The sequence below is a fragment of the Lotus japonicus genome, chromosome 1 (genome assembly GCF_012489685.1).
Source record: "Lotus japonicus ecotype B-129 chromosome 1, LjGifu_v1.2".
NCBI lineage: Eukaryota > Viridiplantae > Streptophyta > Magnoliopsida > Fabales > Fabaceae > Lotus > Lotus japonicus.
The window spans coordinates 15818411-15836350 of record NC_080041.1 but is presented as its reverse complement, the minus strand read 5'-3'; the positions used below and the strand labels follow the sequence as shown (position 1 = coordinate 15836350).

At 32.6% G+C, this 17940-nt stretch overlaps 1 protein-coding gene across 1 annotated transcript; it reads right to left on the bottom strand.

The window, feature by feature from the left end:
* Positions 1-8180: 8180 nt before the first annotated feature.
* LOC130728024 (NAC domain-containing protein 83-like) lies at positions 8181-9518 on the bottom strand. Its single transcript, XM_057579357.1, has 3 exons — positions 9296-9518; positions 8587-8846; positions 8181-8267 (listed from the first exon to the last, which is right to left on the bottom strand). Exons 1-3 carry the CDS (start codon positions 9516-9518, stop codon positions 8181-8183), a joined length of 570 nt encoding a protein of 189 aa, XP_057435340.1.
* Positions 9519-17940: the final 8422 nt, after the last annotated feature.

The following is a 17940-nucleotide window of genomic DNA, read 5'->3' as shown; positions in this document are numbered from 1 at the left end:
TGAAAAGATTCCTCCTTTCTTTGTTTTGACCTTGGATTCGAAGAGAGGGAAGGAAGATCTTCGAGAAAGTACCTTCCTTTGTGAAAAAGGAGGTCGTCGTAGCTTCGCCAGGAATCGCCTCCGGCGGCGGTGCACGACGGAAGTTTGGCCGGAGTAGAACTGAGCATTGGGCCTTTTCCTACCCACAACGAGGGTCATCGTGGTGTCGTTCGTTTTCTCGAAAGAGAAGGGAGATGGCAGGAAAATCCATTCACAGGTGGTGGAGGCTCACCGGAAAACCTTCGATCTACAGCGGAGCTTGGCCTAGAGGGTTTATGGGAACTCCTTCTTCGTCTTGGAGAATATATCGAGCATCTTGAGGTGTTTTGGGGTCGGGTTTGAGTGCAACTCGATATGGTGGTCGTTGGTGGGGCTTCGCCGGAAAAAGAGGGGAAATTGCAAATCTGTTCGTTCCTATTGCTACCGCTGCAAATCCCTCATGATTTTCTTTGTATTTGTTTCTATTTTAATTAATAATATTCATGTTTTATCTCTAAAAAAACTATCAGAAAATCCTAATTGAGGAGCAATGGTGATGAATCTGGATTTAGGATTTGTTTCTTGAGTTTCTGATGGGAAATCTTTGATGAAGATGTGAATGGTTGAGGATGATAAATTCTGGATTTCAATGGCTGGAGAAGAAGGAGATTAAAGGGGAAAGAAAAAGAGAAGGAATAACCTAAAATATCATTGGTGCAAAGTCTAATATACTCCTGGCGCACCGGTGGACCAAAAAAAAAGTTGACCACCCTAGTGGGCACCATTATTAATTTTACAGTAAATTACTCTCCCCTTTCCGGAGGGATACTTAAATGACACCCTACTCCCCTGTTATTTCAAAACCTACACATCCTTATTATGAGAGAATCTTAAATTATATTTTTCTCCCTTCTTATTTTAAAACCTATACTCCCATCCCTTATGAGATGGTGGATGGTACGAGACGAAATTTCGTCTCAGTACCTTGTGATCTTTTAATGGTTGTTGTTTCACAACTTCCACTTTTTTTCTGACCATCTGAAAAGTTATTTGAGAGAATTGGTTTTTTTTTGTGGGATTCGTTGTTGCTTTCTTTCTTACGACCTAGCGGTACTTTTTTTTAATATGTGTATTTTTTCTTTTTCTTGCTAATTATTTTGAAACAGATGAAGTATTATAGATGACTAATGTCATCATAGATTATTTTAATATTTCAATATATAATATATTTAAAATATAAATCATATTTAGTTAAGAAATTTTAAGAATGCACGGGTGTTGCACAAGTTTATTTATTTGTTATTTTTTTTACATATTTTACAAGAATACATATTTGAAAATATTTAATCAATATATATTAGAAAAGAACAACTTCTAGCATGATGTGTCGCTCTCACAGGCCAAGTTAGTGACGTGTCGCTCCCAAATTAATTCTCACCTAATATTTTACATGTAAGCTCTTTCTCCTTGGCCCCACTTGCCACATGTGCCATGATTTTTCCTTACCTTATTTCTCCTTAATAAAAAAATACATTTTTAAATTTTAGATTTGATTAGGATTTAGGTTTTTATTTCTTGATTTTATCTTAATTTATTTTTGATTTATTTTTAGAGTATTAATTAATTTTTATGGTATTTTTATTGAATTTTCGGATTTTTAATTAATTCCGGATTTTATGAGTTTTTATTGTGATTTTCTAGATTTTGATAGTTTTTATCTATTTTTATTTAGTACATTTTTAAATTGTAGATTTGATTAGGATTTATGTTGTTTATTTCTGTATTTTATCTTAATTTATATTATTATTTATTTTTAGAGTCTTAATTATTTTTTATGGTATTTTTATTGAATTTTCGGATTTTTAATTAATTCCGGATTTTATGAGTTTTTATTGTGATTTGCTAGATTTTGATAGTTTTTATCTATATTTATTTAGTACATTTTTTAATTTTAGATTTGATTAGGATTTATGTTGTTTATTTCATGATTTTATCTTAATATAAAATCTGTGATAAGTGATTTAAATCAATAATACATCCCATCAGCAAAAACCCTCTTAAAACTCTGCCTACCTCCACTATCTCCTCCATGGAATTCATCTCCTCCATGCAATTTTCATCTCATCTCTCCACTGAACGGAACCACCGCCACAAAATCGTCTCATCTTTCAACGGAACCACTTTGCCATCGACTTGCAATCGCATCCCTCCGATTTGCTGCCTTGGACTGATTGAGAAGGTTGCAGATGGAGGTTTCAAATTATTTTCTTCTTTTGCATGCATAATATGTTATGGTTTTTTTCAATTTTATTTTACTTTACCTTTAACTTTCATTCACTCATGTTTGACTTCAATGTCAATTTCGTTCATCACTTGCCATGCTAATTTCAAATTCTTTTCTTCAGGTTTTTTTTTATAGATATTCCACCAAAAGAGATTCTTTGGAAGCCATGGATGGTGAGTCCATTTTATATTCTATATGGAATTTTGCAATATTTTGATTTGCTTTTCATGTTTTCTGATTCTCCTTTGTATGTGATTCTATTTTATTCGTTTTTCTTAATTTGCATCTAAAATTTGTGTCCTATGTTATAGGAGGTGAAACATTGATCTGTGTATGTTTTGATTAACCTAATCATTGTCAGTGAAGTGGATTGAGGGAGTGAAAGAATTGAGGGGAGAGAAAGGAGAAGTTGTAGATTTTTTTCCTTGCAACTTTTTTATTTGGTAATTTTTTCTTTTTGCCTGCTTCTTGCACCAATGAAATTAATTATTATTGTTGGTGCTTGCCGTTACAACTACAGAACTACATATCATGGATGGGATTTTACTGCTTATCTTTATTCGCTCAAGCTATACTATTGAGGTTAGACTTTTAAAACTGGTGCTATCCTTTCTAATATGCTAAACGCCTAAACCAATGTTCTAACAATAAATTGATTTCCTTGGCTTCCCTGGAAACATTTGACATGAATTTATCCGTAGGTACAGAACGACAATGAGGTGCATACCTCTTTCTGACTACACTCTTTGATTCTCAGCTAGCTGAAGATGAAATATGATTGATGACTCAAGATCTTATCTTGCTCTCATTTCAAGTAAGCCACAAAACATGTGAGACCAGTACTCATGGAGGTTTTTCTCAGTCCATTATATGTATATATTCACCAGATAAGAGATAGAGATGTGTGTTTGGTGTTGCACTACTGTGATGCATATGTATATATTCACCAGATAAGAGATAGAGATGTGTTTGGTGTTGCACTATTGTGATGCATATATAGTTTTACTGACTTAGTTCATCAATTCTACATCTATCTATCATCATTACATATATTAAAAGTCACTTTTCGAAGGCAATATTAGATTTTATAATTAATCATTGTTCTACTATGGTTCAATTAATCAAACTTTAGTGTGATTGGAAGTCTTGGTTGTATGAGTGTGTAATTATCACATTACGATTTAGTATCAGCATATGTTTTTTATTTGGTTATTGTACTTTCAACAACAATGCTACATAAAGCAAAGAGTTGTTTTAGCCGTTCAACAAATATAATGGGTCTAAAATTTCTAGAGGAGTTTTCTTCCATTCATCTTCTTTAGTAGCATGTGATTAGTTTCCCCTGACAAATAGATCTGATTGGTTATGGAAACCACTGGAAGGCCATAGCCAAAAAGTGGCTTCAATTCATTCTTTGGCTTTCATATCTGTCTGCAAATTTGATTGCTATCTTTGCACTATCATAGCTAGATTGATGTTGCACATATTGCTATTATATTTGGTGGTCTTTCGTCTATCCTACTCTAACATGTCTATCAATCTCACTTCATGAGTTCTTGATTTTCTGTTACTTAGAATGCAGATACGGCTGGAAGCTGCTGATTTGGAAGCAAGTTTCATTTGAATTAGCATGAGTTCATATTAATTCATGTTAAAGTTGGACAACAATCAGGAATAGCACATAGGATTGCTGTTGATTTGGAAGCAAGTTTCATTTGATTTTTTAATTAGAAATAAATATTTTAAAGATTTAAATTCAAAATGTGATACCTTCTTACTTTATGAAGTGTTTTTTTTATGCCAGAGAACAGACTCCGGTTGCAGTGAAAACAAAATTTGCATATGATGTTAGGTACTGTGTGGAATTTGTGAGTGTGTTTGTAGATAATTTATAAGAAAAACGGTGGTGATAGTGAGGTAGAGAAATCTGAGAGAGATTTTGATGTAAATGGAGATTTTTCTTTCTTATGAGATTGGACTTTTAACCCTTATCCACACCATTCGAAATTTCCATCACTATTATTTTCGACACTTATGTCACTGACAAATAATAATTAGGTTCTGATGTAATGTATATTCTTTGTAATGGAGAATTAAGTAGTTGTTTTTAAGAGTCTTTTATATATAATTCAGATGCAAACAATATGCACTCAGCTATCACTTGAGCACTAGAGCAAGTAATGAGAGCATACTACGACTGCTTTACTATTCTGAATTTTTTTATCGCAGAAATGCTCCGGTAAGTACAACAAGCTCAAAAGCAGAATAGCATGATGAAACTACTAGATATTATTAATGAACCAAACCTTTCAGTTCCTAACTGTCAAGACCTTCGCTAGAAATTTGTTCTAAAGTACGCCTATTAGTACTACTATAAGAGCAAAGCAACATGCTTCTTATATTGGGAGATAAACAAAAGAAGAGGTTGCCTAAGTAAGCTTTCTCACCTAGATCAACAGAAAAAGCAACTGAAACTCGATCGATGAAAGTTGGAATGACAAGGTTTACTCTTAAAGTCTTCGGCAGGAGGAGGATACAAGAGATCGACCTTGAAGCAAGCAAGGTATGGTGGGTGTCATCATCTTCATCGATATTACCCACCAGATAGACTTGAGAAAAGACTTTCAGGCATCCTGAGAGTAAGGAGAAGCTGGATCTAAATGTATTAGAAAGAGCCTAAAAGCTTTTATATATAGGAAGAATATTTTACATGAAAATACTTCTACATAAAAATAAATGTTAATAAGATTTCATCGGAATTTTTTTTTCGTTACAAGAAAAACATAATATAATATAGTTTGATGTTAATTTTTTACTACATAATAATATAGTCCACTTTAATTTTTTTGTACAAATTATTATAGGAGTTAAATTCTCCTACGAGAAGAAATATATTTTAACAAGAAAGTACCTTCATTAAGTATTAATTAATGTATCAAATACAATAACAAATTTCGCGGTACATTCTTTTTTTTCTAAGATTAAAATGTGTTCTGAATGCTTTATTGGTGATTCTTCATATCTATAATTTGTGTTATTGTCTTTAGGCAGCATGAAGAATGTGAAACGACTTCATGTTGATATGGGTCAAACTTAGTTTATTTTATTGTGTAAAAAATGAAATCGCATAATCACGTACATAAAGAATCTTTTCTCTTTTTTTCATGGTAGATTAAATTAGCTATTGTTTATTAGCCATCATTAAACCACATCCCCTAATATGTTTTGCATAATTTGAGATTTGGTTAACCAATTTTTTTATTAGTTATTCAATTGTACGAAGTTCAATCTATGCAACAAGGGTTTTAATTTAAGACTTTTTGTCCACTTTGCTCATCATTTCATGCTCTTCTATTTCATCAGTTGTTTATTATATTTTTAATGATCAAGGTATTAATTGATCTATCAAATATAATAGATGTATTCCCCGTGCAACGCGCGGGTAAAAAATACTAGTAGTTAATGGAATTAATAATATAATACCTCATTATATATTATTAATTAATATATATTTTTCTAAAGCAATTTTTTATTGAAATGAAGAATATCGAGATACAAAGAATCTAAAAAAAGGCTAACTGGAAAGACTCTAGCTTGAGCTTACTAAAAGAGAGTAAACCACCCCAAACCAACCTAACAAGAAAATAGTAAAGAAACCAGTGTTTTAAGACTCGGCCCGGTCATCGACTCGGTCACTTATCGAACCAGTGAGTTATTGGGCTGATTGCTTGACTCGGTTCATATTAAAAAAAAAGAAATACTAACTAAGATTGATTGATAACTTGATATTTCAAATTTAAAAATATAAGCAGGTAGTGTTTTAAGTATTACCAAACTTAAATTTCTTTAATTGTTTGGTGTATTCACTTGCGATATTTAATATATATTTGGTTTTTGTATTATATTTGGCTATTCTATAAATATTTCTCATCCAGTAAAGGAAACAAATTGTGTTGGCAGCCTAATGGTAAGGCTTTCCTTTTGTTGCTTTCGTGTCCTGTGTTCAAACCTTGCTTAGAGCACTTTTTTTCAAAAAAAAATGCAATGAAACAAATTATTTTGGGTGACTCCTGGTTCAACTGAGAACCGGCCGAGTCACCGGTTTTATGATTAACCCAGCCGAGTCACACCGGTTTGATCCAGTTCTGTGCATTTCCGATCCAACTACTGGCTTGGACCGGCCACACCACCAAGTCTCGGTTGAACCGGTCGGACCGGCCGGTCCGAGCTGAGTTTTAAAACTATGAAAGAAACTGCAACCAAAACCATAAACCAAAAGATAATGAAATCAGCATAAACGACTTCCAACAGAAAAGACAACAACAACACTAAATGCTTCCAGACTTGAGAGGATGAGATCTTTTAAGTTGACCCACACACCGCTTGATTGCCTCTGTCGAAATACTTTTACCAAACCACTTCTGAATCCTTCAAGATCAATCGTAGTATAACAGAGGGTTTTTATCGTCCTCGGAGAATTAGAAATAAAACGTTGTTCTTTAGCGAAAACACTTAAGCAATGGTTCAATAAAGATTTTGGTTGATTGTTTCGATATGCGTGAACATAAAGGAAGCGATGATAAAAATAAGTTTAAAACAGATTAAGAAAACTGTTGGGATTGAGTTTCGCACATTAACCATTTTGAACCCTTTAATTCAACACATATGAATCGTTCTATTCTTCATTTCATCACACCAGTTCTTATCTAACTCATTAATTCCTTACATGAGAAGATTAACGGTCCGTTCTCCTAATTATCGATGTCTCGCATAACTAACAAAGCGAAGTGTGATTGATTCGGATGTTTAACGACTAACAAACCTAACTCTATGTCAAGCAATTAGGATTATTAGAGGATATAACCTAAATCCAATTCAAATATGTAGTTTTCACTCACAAATCAAATCTCTAATCAAATTCTAATTGATCAAGTTAAAACAAGTATTAAGAACAAGAATATATTATTGAAATCAAGAGATAAATAGATTCATATGCATAAGAACAAAGTTAGATACATAGAATCAAGGTACTACACACAATCCCAACAAAGAAAAGCTTAGTTATCCATAGACATGGAAGCTACACAAGCTTACAAGAGAAACTAAGATGGAAGTGACGATTTGTGTCGTCTTCGGTGTAGCTCCAGCTCGATGGGAGCTTACCCAACCTCTAAGTTCTTTTCCTCACTCTTCTCTGTTGAATTCTCTCTCTGAAAACCAAGTTATGTGTTATTCAGATATGAAAAGGGCCTTTTATACTGTGTTGTCACGGGTCTAGCCATTGAGCGCCCTTTTTTGGCCGATGAGGATCTAGTTAGTTCAAAGGAAGGTAACTGGCACCGTCTTGGACGCTGGGCGGCCTTAGTGTCACATTCTCTTTGATAAAAATTGTCTAGTTACAATACCCATATCTCTTATGTATCGAATTAATTTAAAAAAAAAAGTATTGAATTAAACGTTTAGCTAAAAATTTTCTTGGAGGACTTTAGTTAATTAAATTAAGTGCATTAGTACATATTATTAAAAAAAATAGAGATCCCGTTTGAAATGTATATAGCATTGTAATCGATATCTGATTCTCAAACTGGGCGAAAACAACATGTAGACATGTATTTTAGGCATAATAGCTCTCTCATAACTTTTTTTTTAAAGATTCTCATAACTTTTTTTGATTTAGAGGATTGTGCTGTCATTTTCTTATTAATAACAAAAATTTTAATTTCAATACTTGTTAAGTTATGATATAACATTTATTACACTAAATAAACACTTATTGGTCAATTACGAGAGATGACACGCATAAAAAGAGCATGGAAAAGTTTTTGTTTAGGGATATTCACTTCCCTTATAAAATTGTGACGCTCAGGATTGTAATCAATTACTTCAGCACTCCAATATTGGATCTTTCCTCATTAGACCCTCTTGCATTGTTTTGAAAGATGCGGTACACAGCCCAATTTGCCATCTACAATATTTTGAGTAGGAAAGTTCAGTGATCAAATAATGATGATGTGTGAGACAAAATGAAACAACTCTGATAATATTTATAATCCTAACTACAAACCAACCATTCTCATTTTAATTCAAAAGAAATATCTATAAATATGCACTCAGTCTTGATGATAATGAAAATGGACAAATTTAGAATTCGAGTTAGTTATAACTCTACTCTAAAAGCTAATTTAGGAGTGAGAATTTCTATATGATTGATAATGATATACTTTGTTGTGTCTCTAGTCAATGTGTTACCTTAACGATCATTAAGTAATTGTTCTATTTTTTACCTTAGATGAGTTAGCTACTGATGCAAGGCGGAACTCATGCATCACCCATTTGGTTCTCCTAGCTCGGGCTCCTTGCACTTCCCAGAAATTCAGGGTGTTCCTCTTCCCAATCACCTCATTGTTTTGAGGAATAGGAACATCTTTACCTTTCTCCATAACTCTCCACTCGCCACTCCCAACAACCCTTATGTCAAGACTTTCAAGGTTGCGATCCCCAATGTTGTGGAAAAAGCACTTACGCTCATTGAAAATATTTCCATCTGCAAACACATATAATTAAATTCAAATAAACCATCTTGTTTCAATTCCTAGTTGAAATTAAAGAACACCAAAGTATCTATGGCCATGAAAATTTTAAATTTATTTTTTGTGATATGACATATAACACTCATTGTTTGGGTTAGCATAAGGGCCATAAAAGATTAAGAATGTGTCTGGTTCAGTTCTAGTAAGGTGAAATCATTCTTATGAAAATATTGGTTTCAGCCTCAAAATCAATTCTAAAAGTAGTTGTGTTGAATATAGTTAATTGTGATATTTAATATTTTACAACTCAATTTCACAATATTCCACAACATAACTTATTTTTTCAAAATGTATTTAGACATAAATCACTTCACCAAATCAGCTGTGACAAACGGTGATCCAAACATACAGTAAAAGGCTCATCAAATAGTAAAAAAGAGAGATTCAAACAAAAATTACCAACCTCCACCGGGTAGATTCCAAGGATCCATCTGAAACACATCAAAATCTGGGATGATTTGAAAAGGAAGAGGTTGAGCAAAGGCTCTCCTCTTCAAATAAAAATCCACAAGTACTTTATCAGTGGGATCAAACTTGTACCCAGGTAGCAATCTAACACTCCCATCCTCATCCTCATAAGTCATGATAAGGTCGTCCATTTCAAAGTGAAGAAGAGGCTTGTCCATAATCCATTTCAACTAATGTGGTTCGGGCATCAATTTATAGCTACAAGGATTAGGGTCATTAATATTTGCATTCCATAAAAACAGTCCTTATTTGAATAATATACTATAAACTAGTATATATTTGCAAGTAATATATATCATTCTCAAATAAACATAACAAAATAATTTTTTTAATTCCATACTAAAAACTATTTCAAATTTATATGTTAATATAGACTAAATAGCTTTCATTAATCATATATTAATATCAATTTATTTATTACTTTAATATAGAATGGATATATTTTATTTAAAATGTTGCAATCCATTTACTAATATCTAAATCTATTATATTGGTCAAAGTTAGTATATTGATCTTTAATATAAAATAAATACATTTCATATATATATATATATATATATATATATATATTATTCATTACGCATAAAATATGGATACAATAGACATTATATATTAAATCATATAGCTTAATTAGTATTTCAATTCAAATTAATATGTTAAAAGCTATTTATTAGTATTATATATGTTATTTTTAAATATATGCAAATAAAAGATATAAAAGATATGCATTAAACATGCATCTTAATTTAGTAGTATAAAATATTTTAAATATTTACATTATTTTTTGTATTAGATGCTTGATAAATTAAATACCATAACGTAATTCTTCCCTTAACAAATGGATGCAATAAACTAATTATTTTTACATTTGATTTATTAATCAATATAGTCCTTCTCCTTTTTCGTTTTTTTTAACCATTTTTTTGAACTTTCCAATCTAAAAAAAAATATTCGTTTTATTGCATTTCACTAAACATTCATGTTTTTTTTTTGACAAAATGTTTTATTTATTAATCATGAACAAATATGAAAGATCTCATTTTATTTTCAATTGTTTCAAACTTTCAATAAAGTTTTGTTTTAGAAAAAAATGAAAGATAACATAACTTAAAGAAATATCTACGTGTTAAGAAGTTAAATTGGCGCAAGAGAGGGGCTAAGCCCCAGAAGTTAATTTATTGTTATATAATAAGAAAATATTAATACATAGTAAAAGAATAAATTTTATTATGGAAATTAAATAACAACCATTAACTATCACATTTGATTCGGTAACCATTCAATTATAATTTTTTTTATACATCGGAAACAAACAATTATAATTTCTTTTGAAAATTTTAAAATTTAAAGACCGATATAAAATCAAAATGTTAATTTTTAGACCAATCAAAATTGAATTTTTCATTTTACATAAAATATTAAAATTTTATAATTAATAGGAGAAATGATATCTTTTATAGAAATTTTTCTATCATTAAGTTTTAATTACTCAGTTTTAAAAAAAAGGTTTTAATTACTCATCATATGTATTTTGATTAATTTTTTTAATGGATTTAATAATTAAATTATGTCAAAACATTATTATCCCTTATTAATTAATAGTAAAAAATTTATATACTTACCACCATAGATGATGACTATTCAAAGCCCTACTATATTTTTTTATGATATTTATATTTTTCAATGTAAATGACATCCCATATGAGTTATGACATCATAGAAACTTTTTAAAAACAAAAAGTGAGAGACTAATAAAAGCTTAATTTTTTTTTTCTGTGGACCATTCAAATTTAGAATTAATACATATTTAACCCGTGAAAATTGACACCCCTCAATACACATCTTTTAAAGTATGCCATTCTAATTAAATGACACCCGAAAATTATGACATGCCATCTAAAATGATTCACTGAACCAACCAACACAGTACACTAGTAATAATCTCTAGCTCAAATATCTAGTCCCCGAGGGTTAGTTTAAGTGGTAAGAGTTAGGGGAAATAAGAGTTGGGGAGCGGAAGGTCCAGGGTTCAAATCCTGGAAGAAAAATTTGAATTATTTTCTAACTTACTAACAACTAACCACTAACATTTGCCGATAAAAAAATTTTAATATTAGCGTGGACTTGTCAATGCTTATACTATTAGTTTTGAATTTGCATCGGCTTGAACGATTAATATTATTAGGCACTAAAATAATTTAAATACTAATGATTATCAATGAATTAAAATATTTCATATAAAATCAGATTAAGTATGTATTTATTTTTTATATTTATCTGTATTGATAATTGACTTATATCTCTAAATAATCCTTTTTTTAATCCTTAATTAACCTCTTCAATCATCTTTCAAAAAAAAAACCTCTTCAAGTAATATAAATGTATTTGGGGAAGCTATAATTAAAATTCTAATTATTTGTTATTACTTAAGTAAACCGAATTATAAATTTAACACTATTTTATATTAATAATAATTTCAGTTAAATACTAAAGTACTTATTGTAACAAAAATAATACTAAAATAAGTATATATAATTATATAGTGAAATATTGAATAATAAAATTACATTATGAAAACAATAGCAATAACTTGAGAAAAATACTTGGAAAATAGTCAAATCACATACAGTATATGTATTGAATAGTCATTAGTCATTAGTACTACCATTTCCAAAATATTCTACTTTAGTAATATATATTTATATTTATATTTTTTTAGAAAAAAATATCATTTCAATAAAAAAGCAGTTATACAAATATAGGTTGAATTAAAGAAATCACAAAAATACCCTATAGACAACCATATATATAAAAAACTAAAATTTTGAATCAATTATCATAGTCATTAGTACTACCATTTCCAAAATATTCTGCTTTACTAATATATATTTATATTACTTTAGAAAAAAAATATTATCTCAATGAAAAAGCTGTAAGAATGAGATAATTGGGTGAATATTATTGATGAAATGTTACAACATTTATACAAAACATAGTTGATTAATACATAAATGCTAAAGCTAATTACAGAGTAATTACAAGAAACAAATATGGAATAATTAACATATTCTTATTCGATCACACCCCTGCAGTCGAAGTGGGAGGTTCACTGACGCTCAGATTGGACCGAAAATCATCAAAGAGAACTCTAGAGAGGCCTTTATTGAAGATGTCTGCAATCTGGTGACGAGAATGAACATGAAGGATGCGTGCCTGACCACGGGCAACCTTCTCGCGAACAAAGTGAATGTCCATCTCAATATGTTTAGTGTGCTAAAGCTGGACAAGATTTCCAGATAAGTAGATGGCACTAACATTATCACAGTAGACCAAACTATCCTGAGAAAGAGGAAAATGAAGCTCTAAAAGCAGGTTGCGTAGCCAACATGATTCAGAAACCACATTAGCAACGCCTTGGTACTCAGCCTCAGCACTGGACCGAGAAAGTGTGGGTTGTCTCTTGAACGACCAGGAAATGAGGTTGTCGCCGAGAAACACACAATAATCATAAGTAGAGCGACGAGTGTCGAGACATCCACCCCAATCCGCATCGGTGTAGGAAATAAGCTTCTCAATAGGAGAAGGATGCGCTTCAGTGCAAGCATATGCTCTATGCGGGAGGCATGCATATGAAGACACACCTGCTGAACAACATAAGAGACGTCAGGAGGGGTGAATGTGAGATACTGCAAAGCACACCATATAGCTCAACCCTATATATAAGTTTAACATTTGAGTTATGTATAATTATAAGTTAATGTATAATAATATAAACTAGCATTAATCAGGGCCGACCCAACACTAAATGAGGCCTAAAGCCAATTTTAAATGAATAATTATATCTTCACACCTCATTTTTTGAGGTGTGGGGAGGTGGAGGAAGAGAGATAGGAAGAAAGGAAATAGATGGTAAAAATGTGATATGTGATTTGATTGAAGGTGGAAAAGAAGTGGAAAGATGTGTATATATCATAACTCACTTTAAAGTGAGGCCTTTTTTTGGGGCATTTTTGACTTAGTATTAATGCTTAGTTTTTTGGGGCCTTTTTTACTTAGTAAATAAATATTTTTTGAGGCCTTCTTTCCTTAGTAATTTTTTTTAGGAGGCCCAAAGCCCTTGCTTGAGTGGCTTTACCCTTGGGCCGGCCCTGCCGTTAATTGTATTTAATATTTTAATTAATTTAAATGAGAATTAATTATGATAGTCAATAATAATTTTTGAGACAATTTACTTTTTTTTACATCCGAAAGATAAATTACACCCTCCATTGTTTGATCCCTAGACCTTCCTACCTCTCCAGCCCATATGTCCCCAACTCTTACCACTTAAGGTACTAGAGATTATGCACGTGCAGCGCACAAGTTTATTTATATTTTATTTCTAAAAATTCGTAGAGGACAAATTGCTTTTTTAATACCAAAGTTATGTAGAAATTATTAATTTTTAATATAGAAATAATATTTTTAAGAAATATAAATTATTAATTATGAAGTATAGTGAAATCAAATGTAATCATATTGCCATATTTTACTAAACAACATGTTTGTGGGAATGCTTTTGGGCTTCCTACTTCCCTCTATTTTTTTAGAGAGGGTGTGTTAGTGTGTTACTATCTCCTCTTTCTTGAGGATAGTTTTCTATCAATATTAATATAATCTTTTATTTTAGAAAAAAAATGTAGTTAAGAAACAGAAGAAACATATATTTAAGAAACACAAGAAAAAAGACATGGCTTGATGATGTCCTAGGGTTTATTCTATGTTTTTTCGAGTCTTTTTGTTTTTTCATTTTTATTTTTGGGTCATTTATTGTGTTTTATGCCAAGTTGAGTCCCTTTTAGTGCATATTTTATATTTTTAGGTGTTAGATTGAGTTTGTCCTTCTTTTTATTTGATTTTATTTTTAGATTTTATTTGTTTCTTAACTTAGAGATAAAAGCTTTGGTCATTTTGAGTCTCTTTGATCGAAGTTTGATGTTATACTAATGCTGATGATGAATGAGTTTGTGGTTCCACGTGCTATTGATGACTTCTTATGGCTAATCATGAATTTGTAGTGGTTTCAAGACAAGTTTTGATGGGAAATTATGAGAGTTAGATGATTGAAGATGAAGGATTAAGCTTTGATGAGTGAAGGTTATGAATGGATTAGAGGCAAAAAGAAATGTGACGACCAGCGCTTGAGTGCCAGCCTTCCACTGCTCGAGCGCCACTTTATTGTCCTTCACCGCTCAAGCGCCAGCCTCGCCACCGCTCGACCGCCAGCTCGTTGAAGGCTAGCGCTTGAGCGCTAGATGTTCAGCGCTTGAGCGCCAAATTTAAATTATAAATATGACACTTTCTTTTGTTGACTTGGAGACTTGTAAGAGTTATACCTTAGTTTGGAACTACCCTTGGAGATTCTAAGGTTATTTTCTTGTCTTCTTAGTTGTTTCTATGGCTATGCTTGGCTAATTTCTTTAAGTACTTTGGGTATTGTGCATCTTAATCCCTATTATGTTTTGATTTCCAGATTTCTTATATGAGTGAAGTCTTTTTTCTATGTATCTTTTCTCTGTTTCAATACTCTCTTGAATGCATGCAAGTGTTTGACTTTCTTCGTGCACAACGGTACGTAGTTGGTAAGGATTAAGGGACTTGTGATTATATAGATTTGTTCATCCATCATTTAGGTACAAGGTGATATGTAAATAAGTAACACAAGAAAGGGGGGTTTGAATTGTGTTCTTAAAAATTACTTGTTAAAACTTTAGTTTATGAAAAGAAGATAAGTTCTTAAGAAAATTGTTCTGGTGACTTTTCAAAAACTGTTTAGTGCAGCGGAAGTAAGTAAATAAAGCAGAACGATCAGCACACAGGAATTTATACTGGTTCACCCTAAACGATTGGGCTACGTCCAGTACTTGGCCACCACCAAGATTTTCACTAGCAAGTATCAAAGACTTCTCCAATACAAGTATTAGACAGGACTTCTCCAAGTATTATCACGGACTTCTCCAAGTATTGTACAGGACTCCTCCTAGTATTATCACGGACTTCTCCAAGTATTGTACATGACTCCTCCTACAATCAACAAGATTGTTTGGCTCTACAAGAAATCTCTTCTCAAAAGAGTTGGTGTAGACAATTTATGGCACTGGAACTCTCAAGTGTTTTGGGTTCTGAAAGGACGTTGGAACACACAAGAGTTCAGAATCTAAGAGGGAAGTAAGAGAAGAGGTTTGACTCTTTTAAGGTTTGGTATTCTCTCTTGATTTAGCAGAGGTATGAGATCGGATTTGACTCTTAGGAAATCTGCTGTGAGCTTTTAATGCTTTGAAGAATGTTTGGAGTAACTGCTCTGAGTTCTTTCTTTTCTTGCAATAAATTTTTCTCTTCTTCTGTTCTTCAATCTTCAGATATGTCCTTTATATATGATCTTGCTAGTTGTGTAGCCGTTGAGACACAAAATCTGGCCGTTGTTTGTAGCCGTTGTGAGTGTCATCTAACCATTGATTCAAATCTCCGGTTGGTAGCTTCATTAAATGCATGCTGCTGTTCAAAGCTATCATTTAGCCAAAAAGGTGTACTTTGTCAGCTAGTAGGTGGTGATAGCTTTGGGCTACTTTGCAGAAGAGAGACATTTTGGAAAAGTGATGTTGACGTGTTGTCCTTTTTCCTCTTCATTGGTCATCGAGACTTCTCTCTTCAAAGGTAAATCAGTTTGCACGTGACCAGATTAGTTTCCTTCTGACTAAAGCATGGGGCAAATAGTTGAGATACAATTTTGACTTTCCCGCTCAAAGGCTTCTTCTGAAATTCTGAGGTATGACGTGGCATGAAACAATACAGAATAAGTGTCTTCCTTGTTTACTGGACGATGCGGTCATATCTTGCGTAAACTTCTTTTTTCTTATAAGGCTTAGACATATTCGTTGAAGCATGCGACCTTATAATATATATTTCCTGAAAAATGTCATTAACATCTGGAATTAGATTTTAGTAGAGAAAAGTATTTATAAAAATTGTTAGGATCAAAATAAGATTGAAACACGTTGTAACACGTTTGAACTTAACAATCTCCCCCTTTTTGATAATGACAATTTTTATTGAAAAGGATAATGATCAAGAGTAAAAAGAATTTATGCTCCCCCTAAATTGGGTAAGATAAAAGTTTAAAAAAAACTTATTCAAATCATATTACTCCCCCTGAGTTGTATAAAACTTTGGTGTTAGGTTAAGGAAACAACCTTGAACTTGATCTTAAACTTTTCTATAATTCCTAATTCCTATTTTCTCCCCCTTTGGCATTATTAAAAAGAAAGGGAAAAGAAATTAGTAGAAAGGTATAATATGCATAGTAAACATGGCAAACGTTAGTTATAAAACGATAAGCATGATGGAACGATAAAATATGCATAATCAGTGAACAATTGTCTGAAAACATAAAAGTAAATGCGAATTGTTCAGGATAGAGAGTTGGCCATTAGCCAAAGCGTGTCAGCAGCTGATCGATTTTCTGGGCAAGAGTCATGAAATGCTGGTTGATGTGGTCACGGTGGTCTTCAAAGTCTTCTCTGGTGACAAATTGAGTCGCCAAGACTTGAGCACTTGAGCTTCCACCTTCAGTCTTGAAATCAGCTTGAAGTCCCTCAGATTCATCTTCTTCTTTTCCATCAGCAGAACTGTTCAGTTGTGACTCTGTATCATCTGCTTCTTCAAGCATCTTCTCCTTTCCTTTTTCAGTGTTGGCTTTCTCAGAATGAGAAACAACTTCAGGAATGTGAGTGGGTAGGAGTACAAACACCCAAGTTCCAAATTTCAGTGAGAGCGCGGAGGTCCGATTCATGAGAGAATATGGCAGAGTACCAACATATCCCTCAGAGACACTCAATTTCCAGAACTCTGGATCAGGAACTTTGCAAGCGTGAAGTTGGAACAAGTAGTTGTCACCCTCTTCTCGTTTCCATGTAGCGGTGAGCTGATTGCTTGAAGACTTGTCAATCTTTCTTGCCAGAAGGTTCAGGTAGCTTTTGAACGATCCCTTGGTAGTCCTCAAGGTGCGTCTGCGTTGGATAGCAGAGGACACTAGCGTCTGAAGGCGCCTCTTTCTTGCTTGAGAGAAATAGAGAACAGTACCGGATCTGCTTGCCTTCTTAGTGCTTGCTTTCGTGAACGGTTTGAGAGTAGAAGTCATATGCTCATCGGCAATCAATGACTTAGGCAAAGATTGAACAAGTTGGAATGCAGAGGCATTCTCTTGTGCAACGGCAGTTTGGTCAGTGATGAAAGCAGTGTTCATGGTAGAGTTTGGTTGAGATGTGAGTGGTTCATTTGTTGTTTCAGTCAAGGGTTCATTGAGGTTTGTGTTTGGTGGGAGTTTTGGCAATGGTTCAGTGTGGTGTTGTGAATGTGTTGGAGAGGAGTGTGGTGTTTGAGTATTGTCAACAAACAGTGAATCCAGAAATTCTTTGTTGGACATTTCAGAAGGAATTTCTTGATAAGGTAAGAGAGAGTTTGCTAACCTTGTGTGAAGAACAATGTCCTCATCAAAGACGGGCTCCTCAGGTTCAGCAGAGAAAATCTTCCTTTTCTGACATG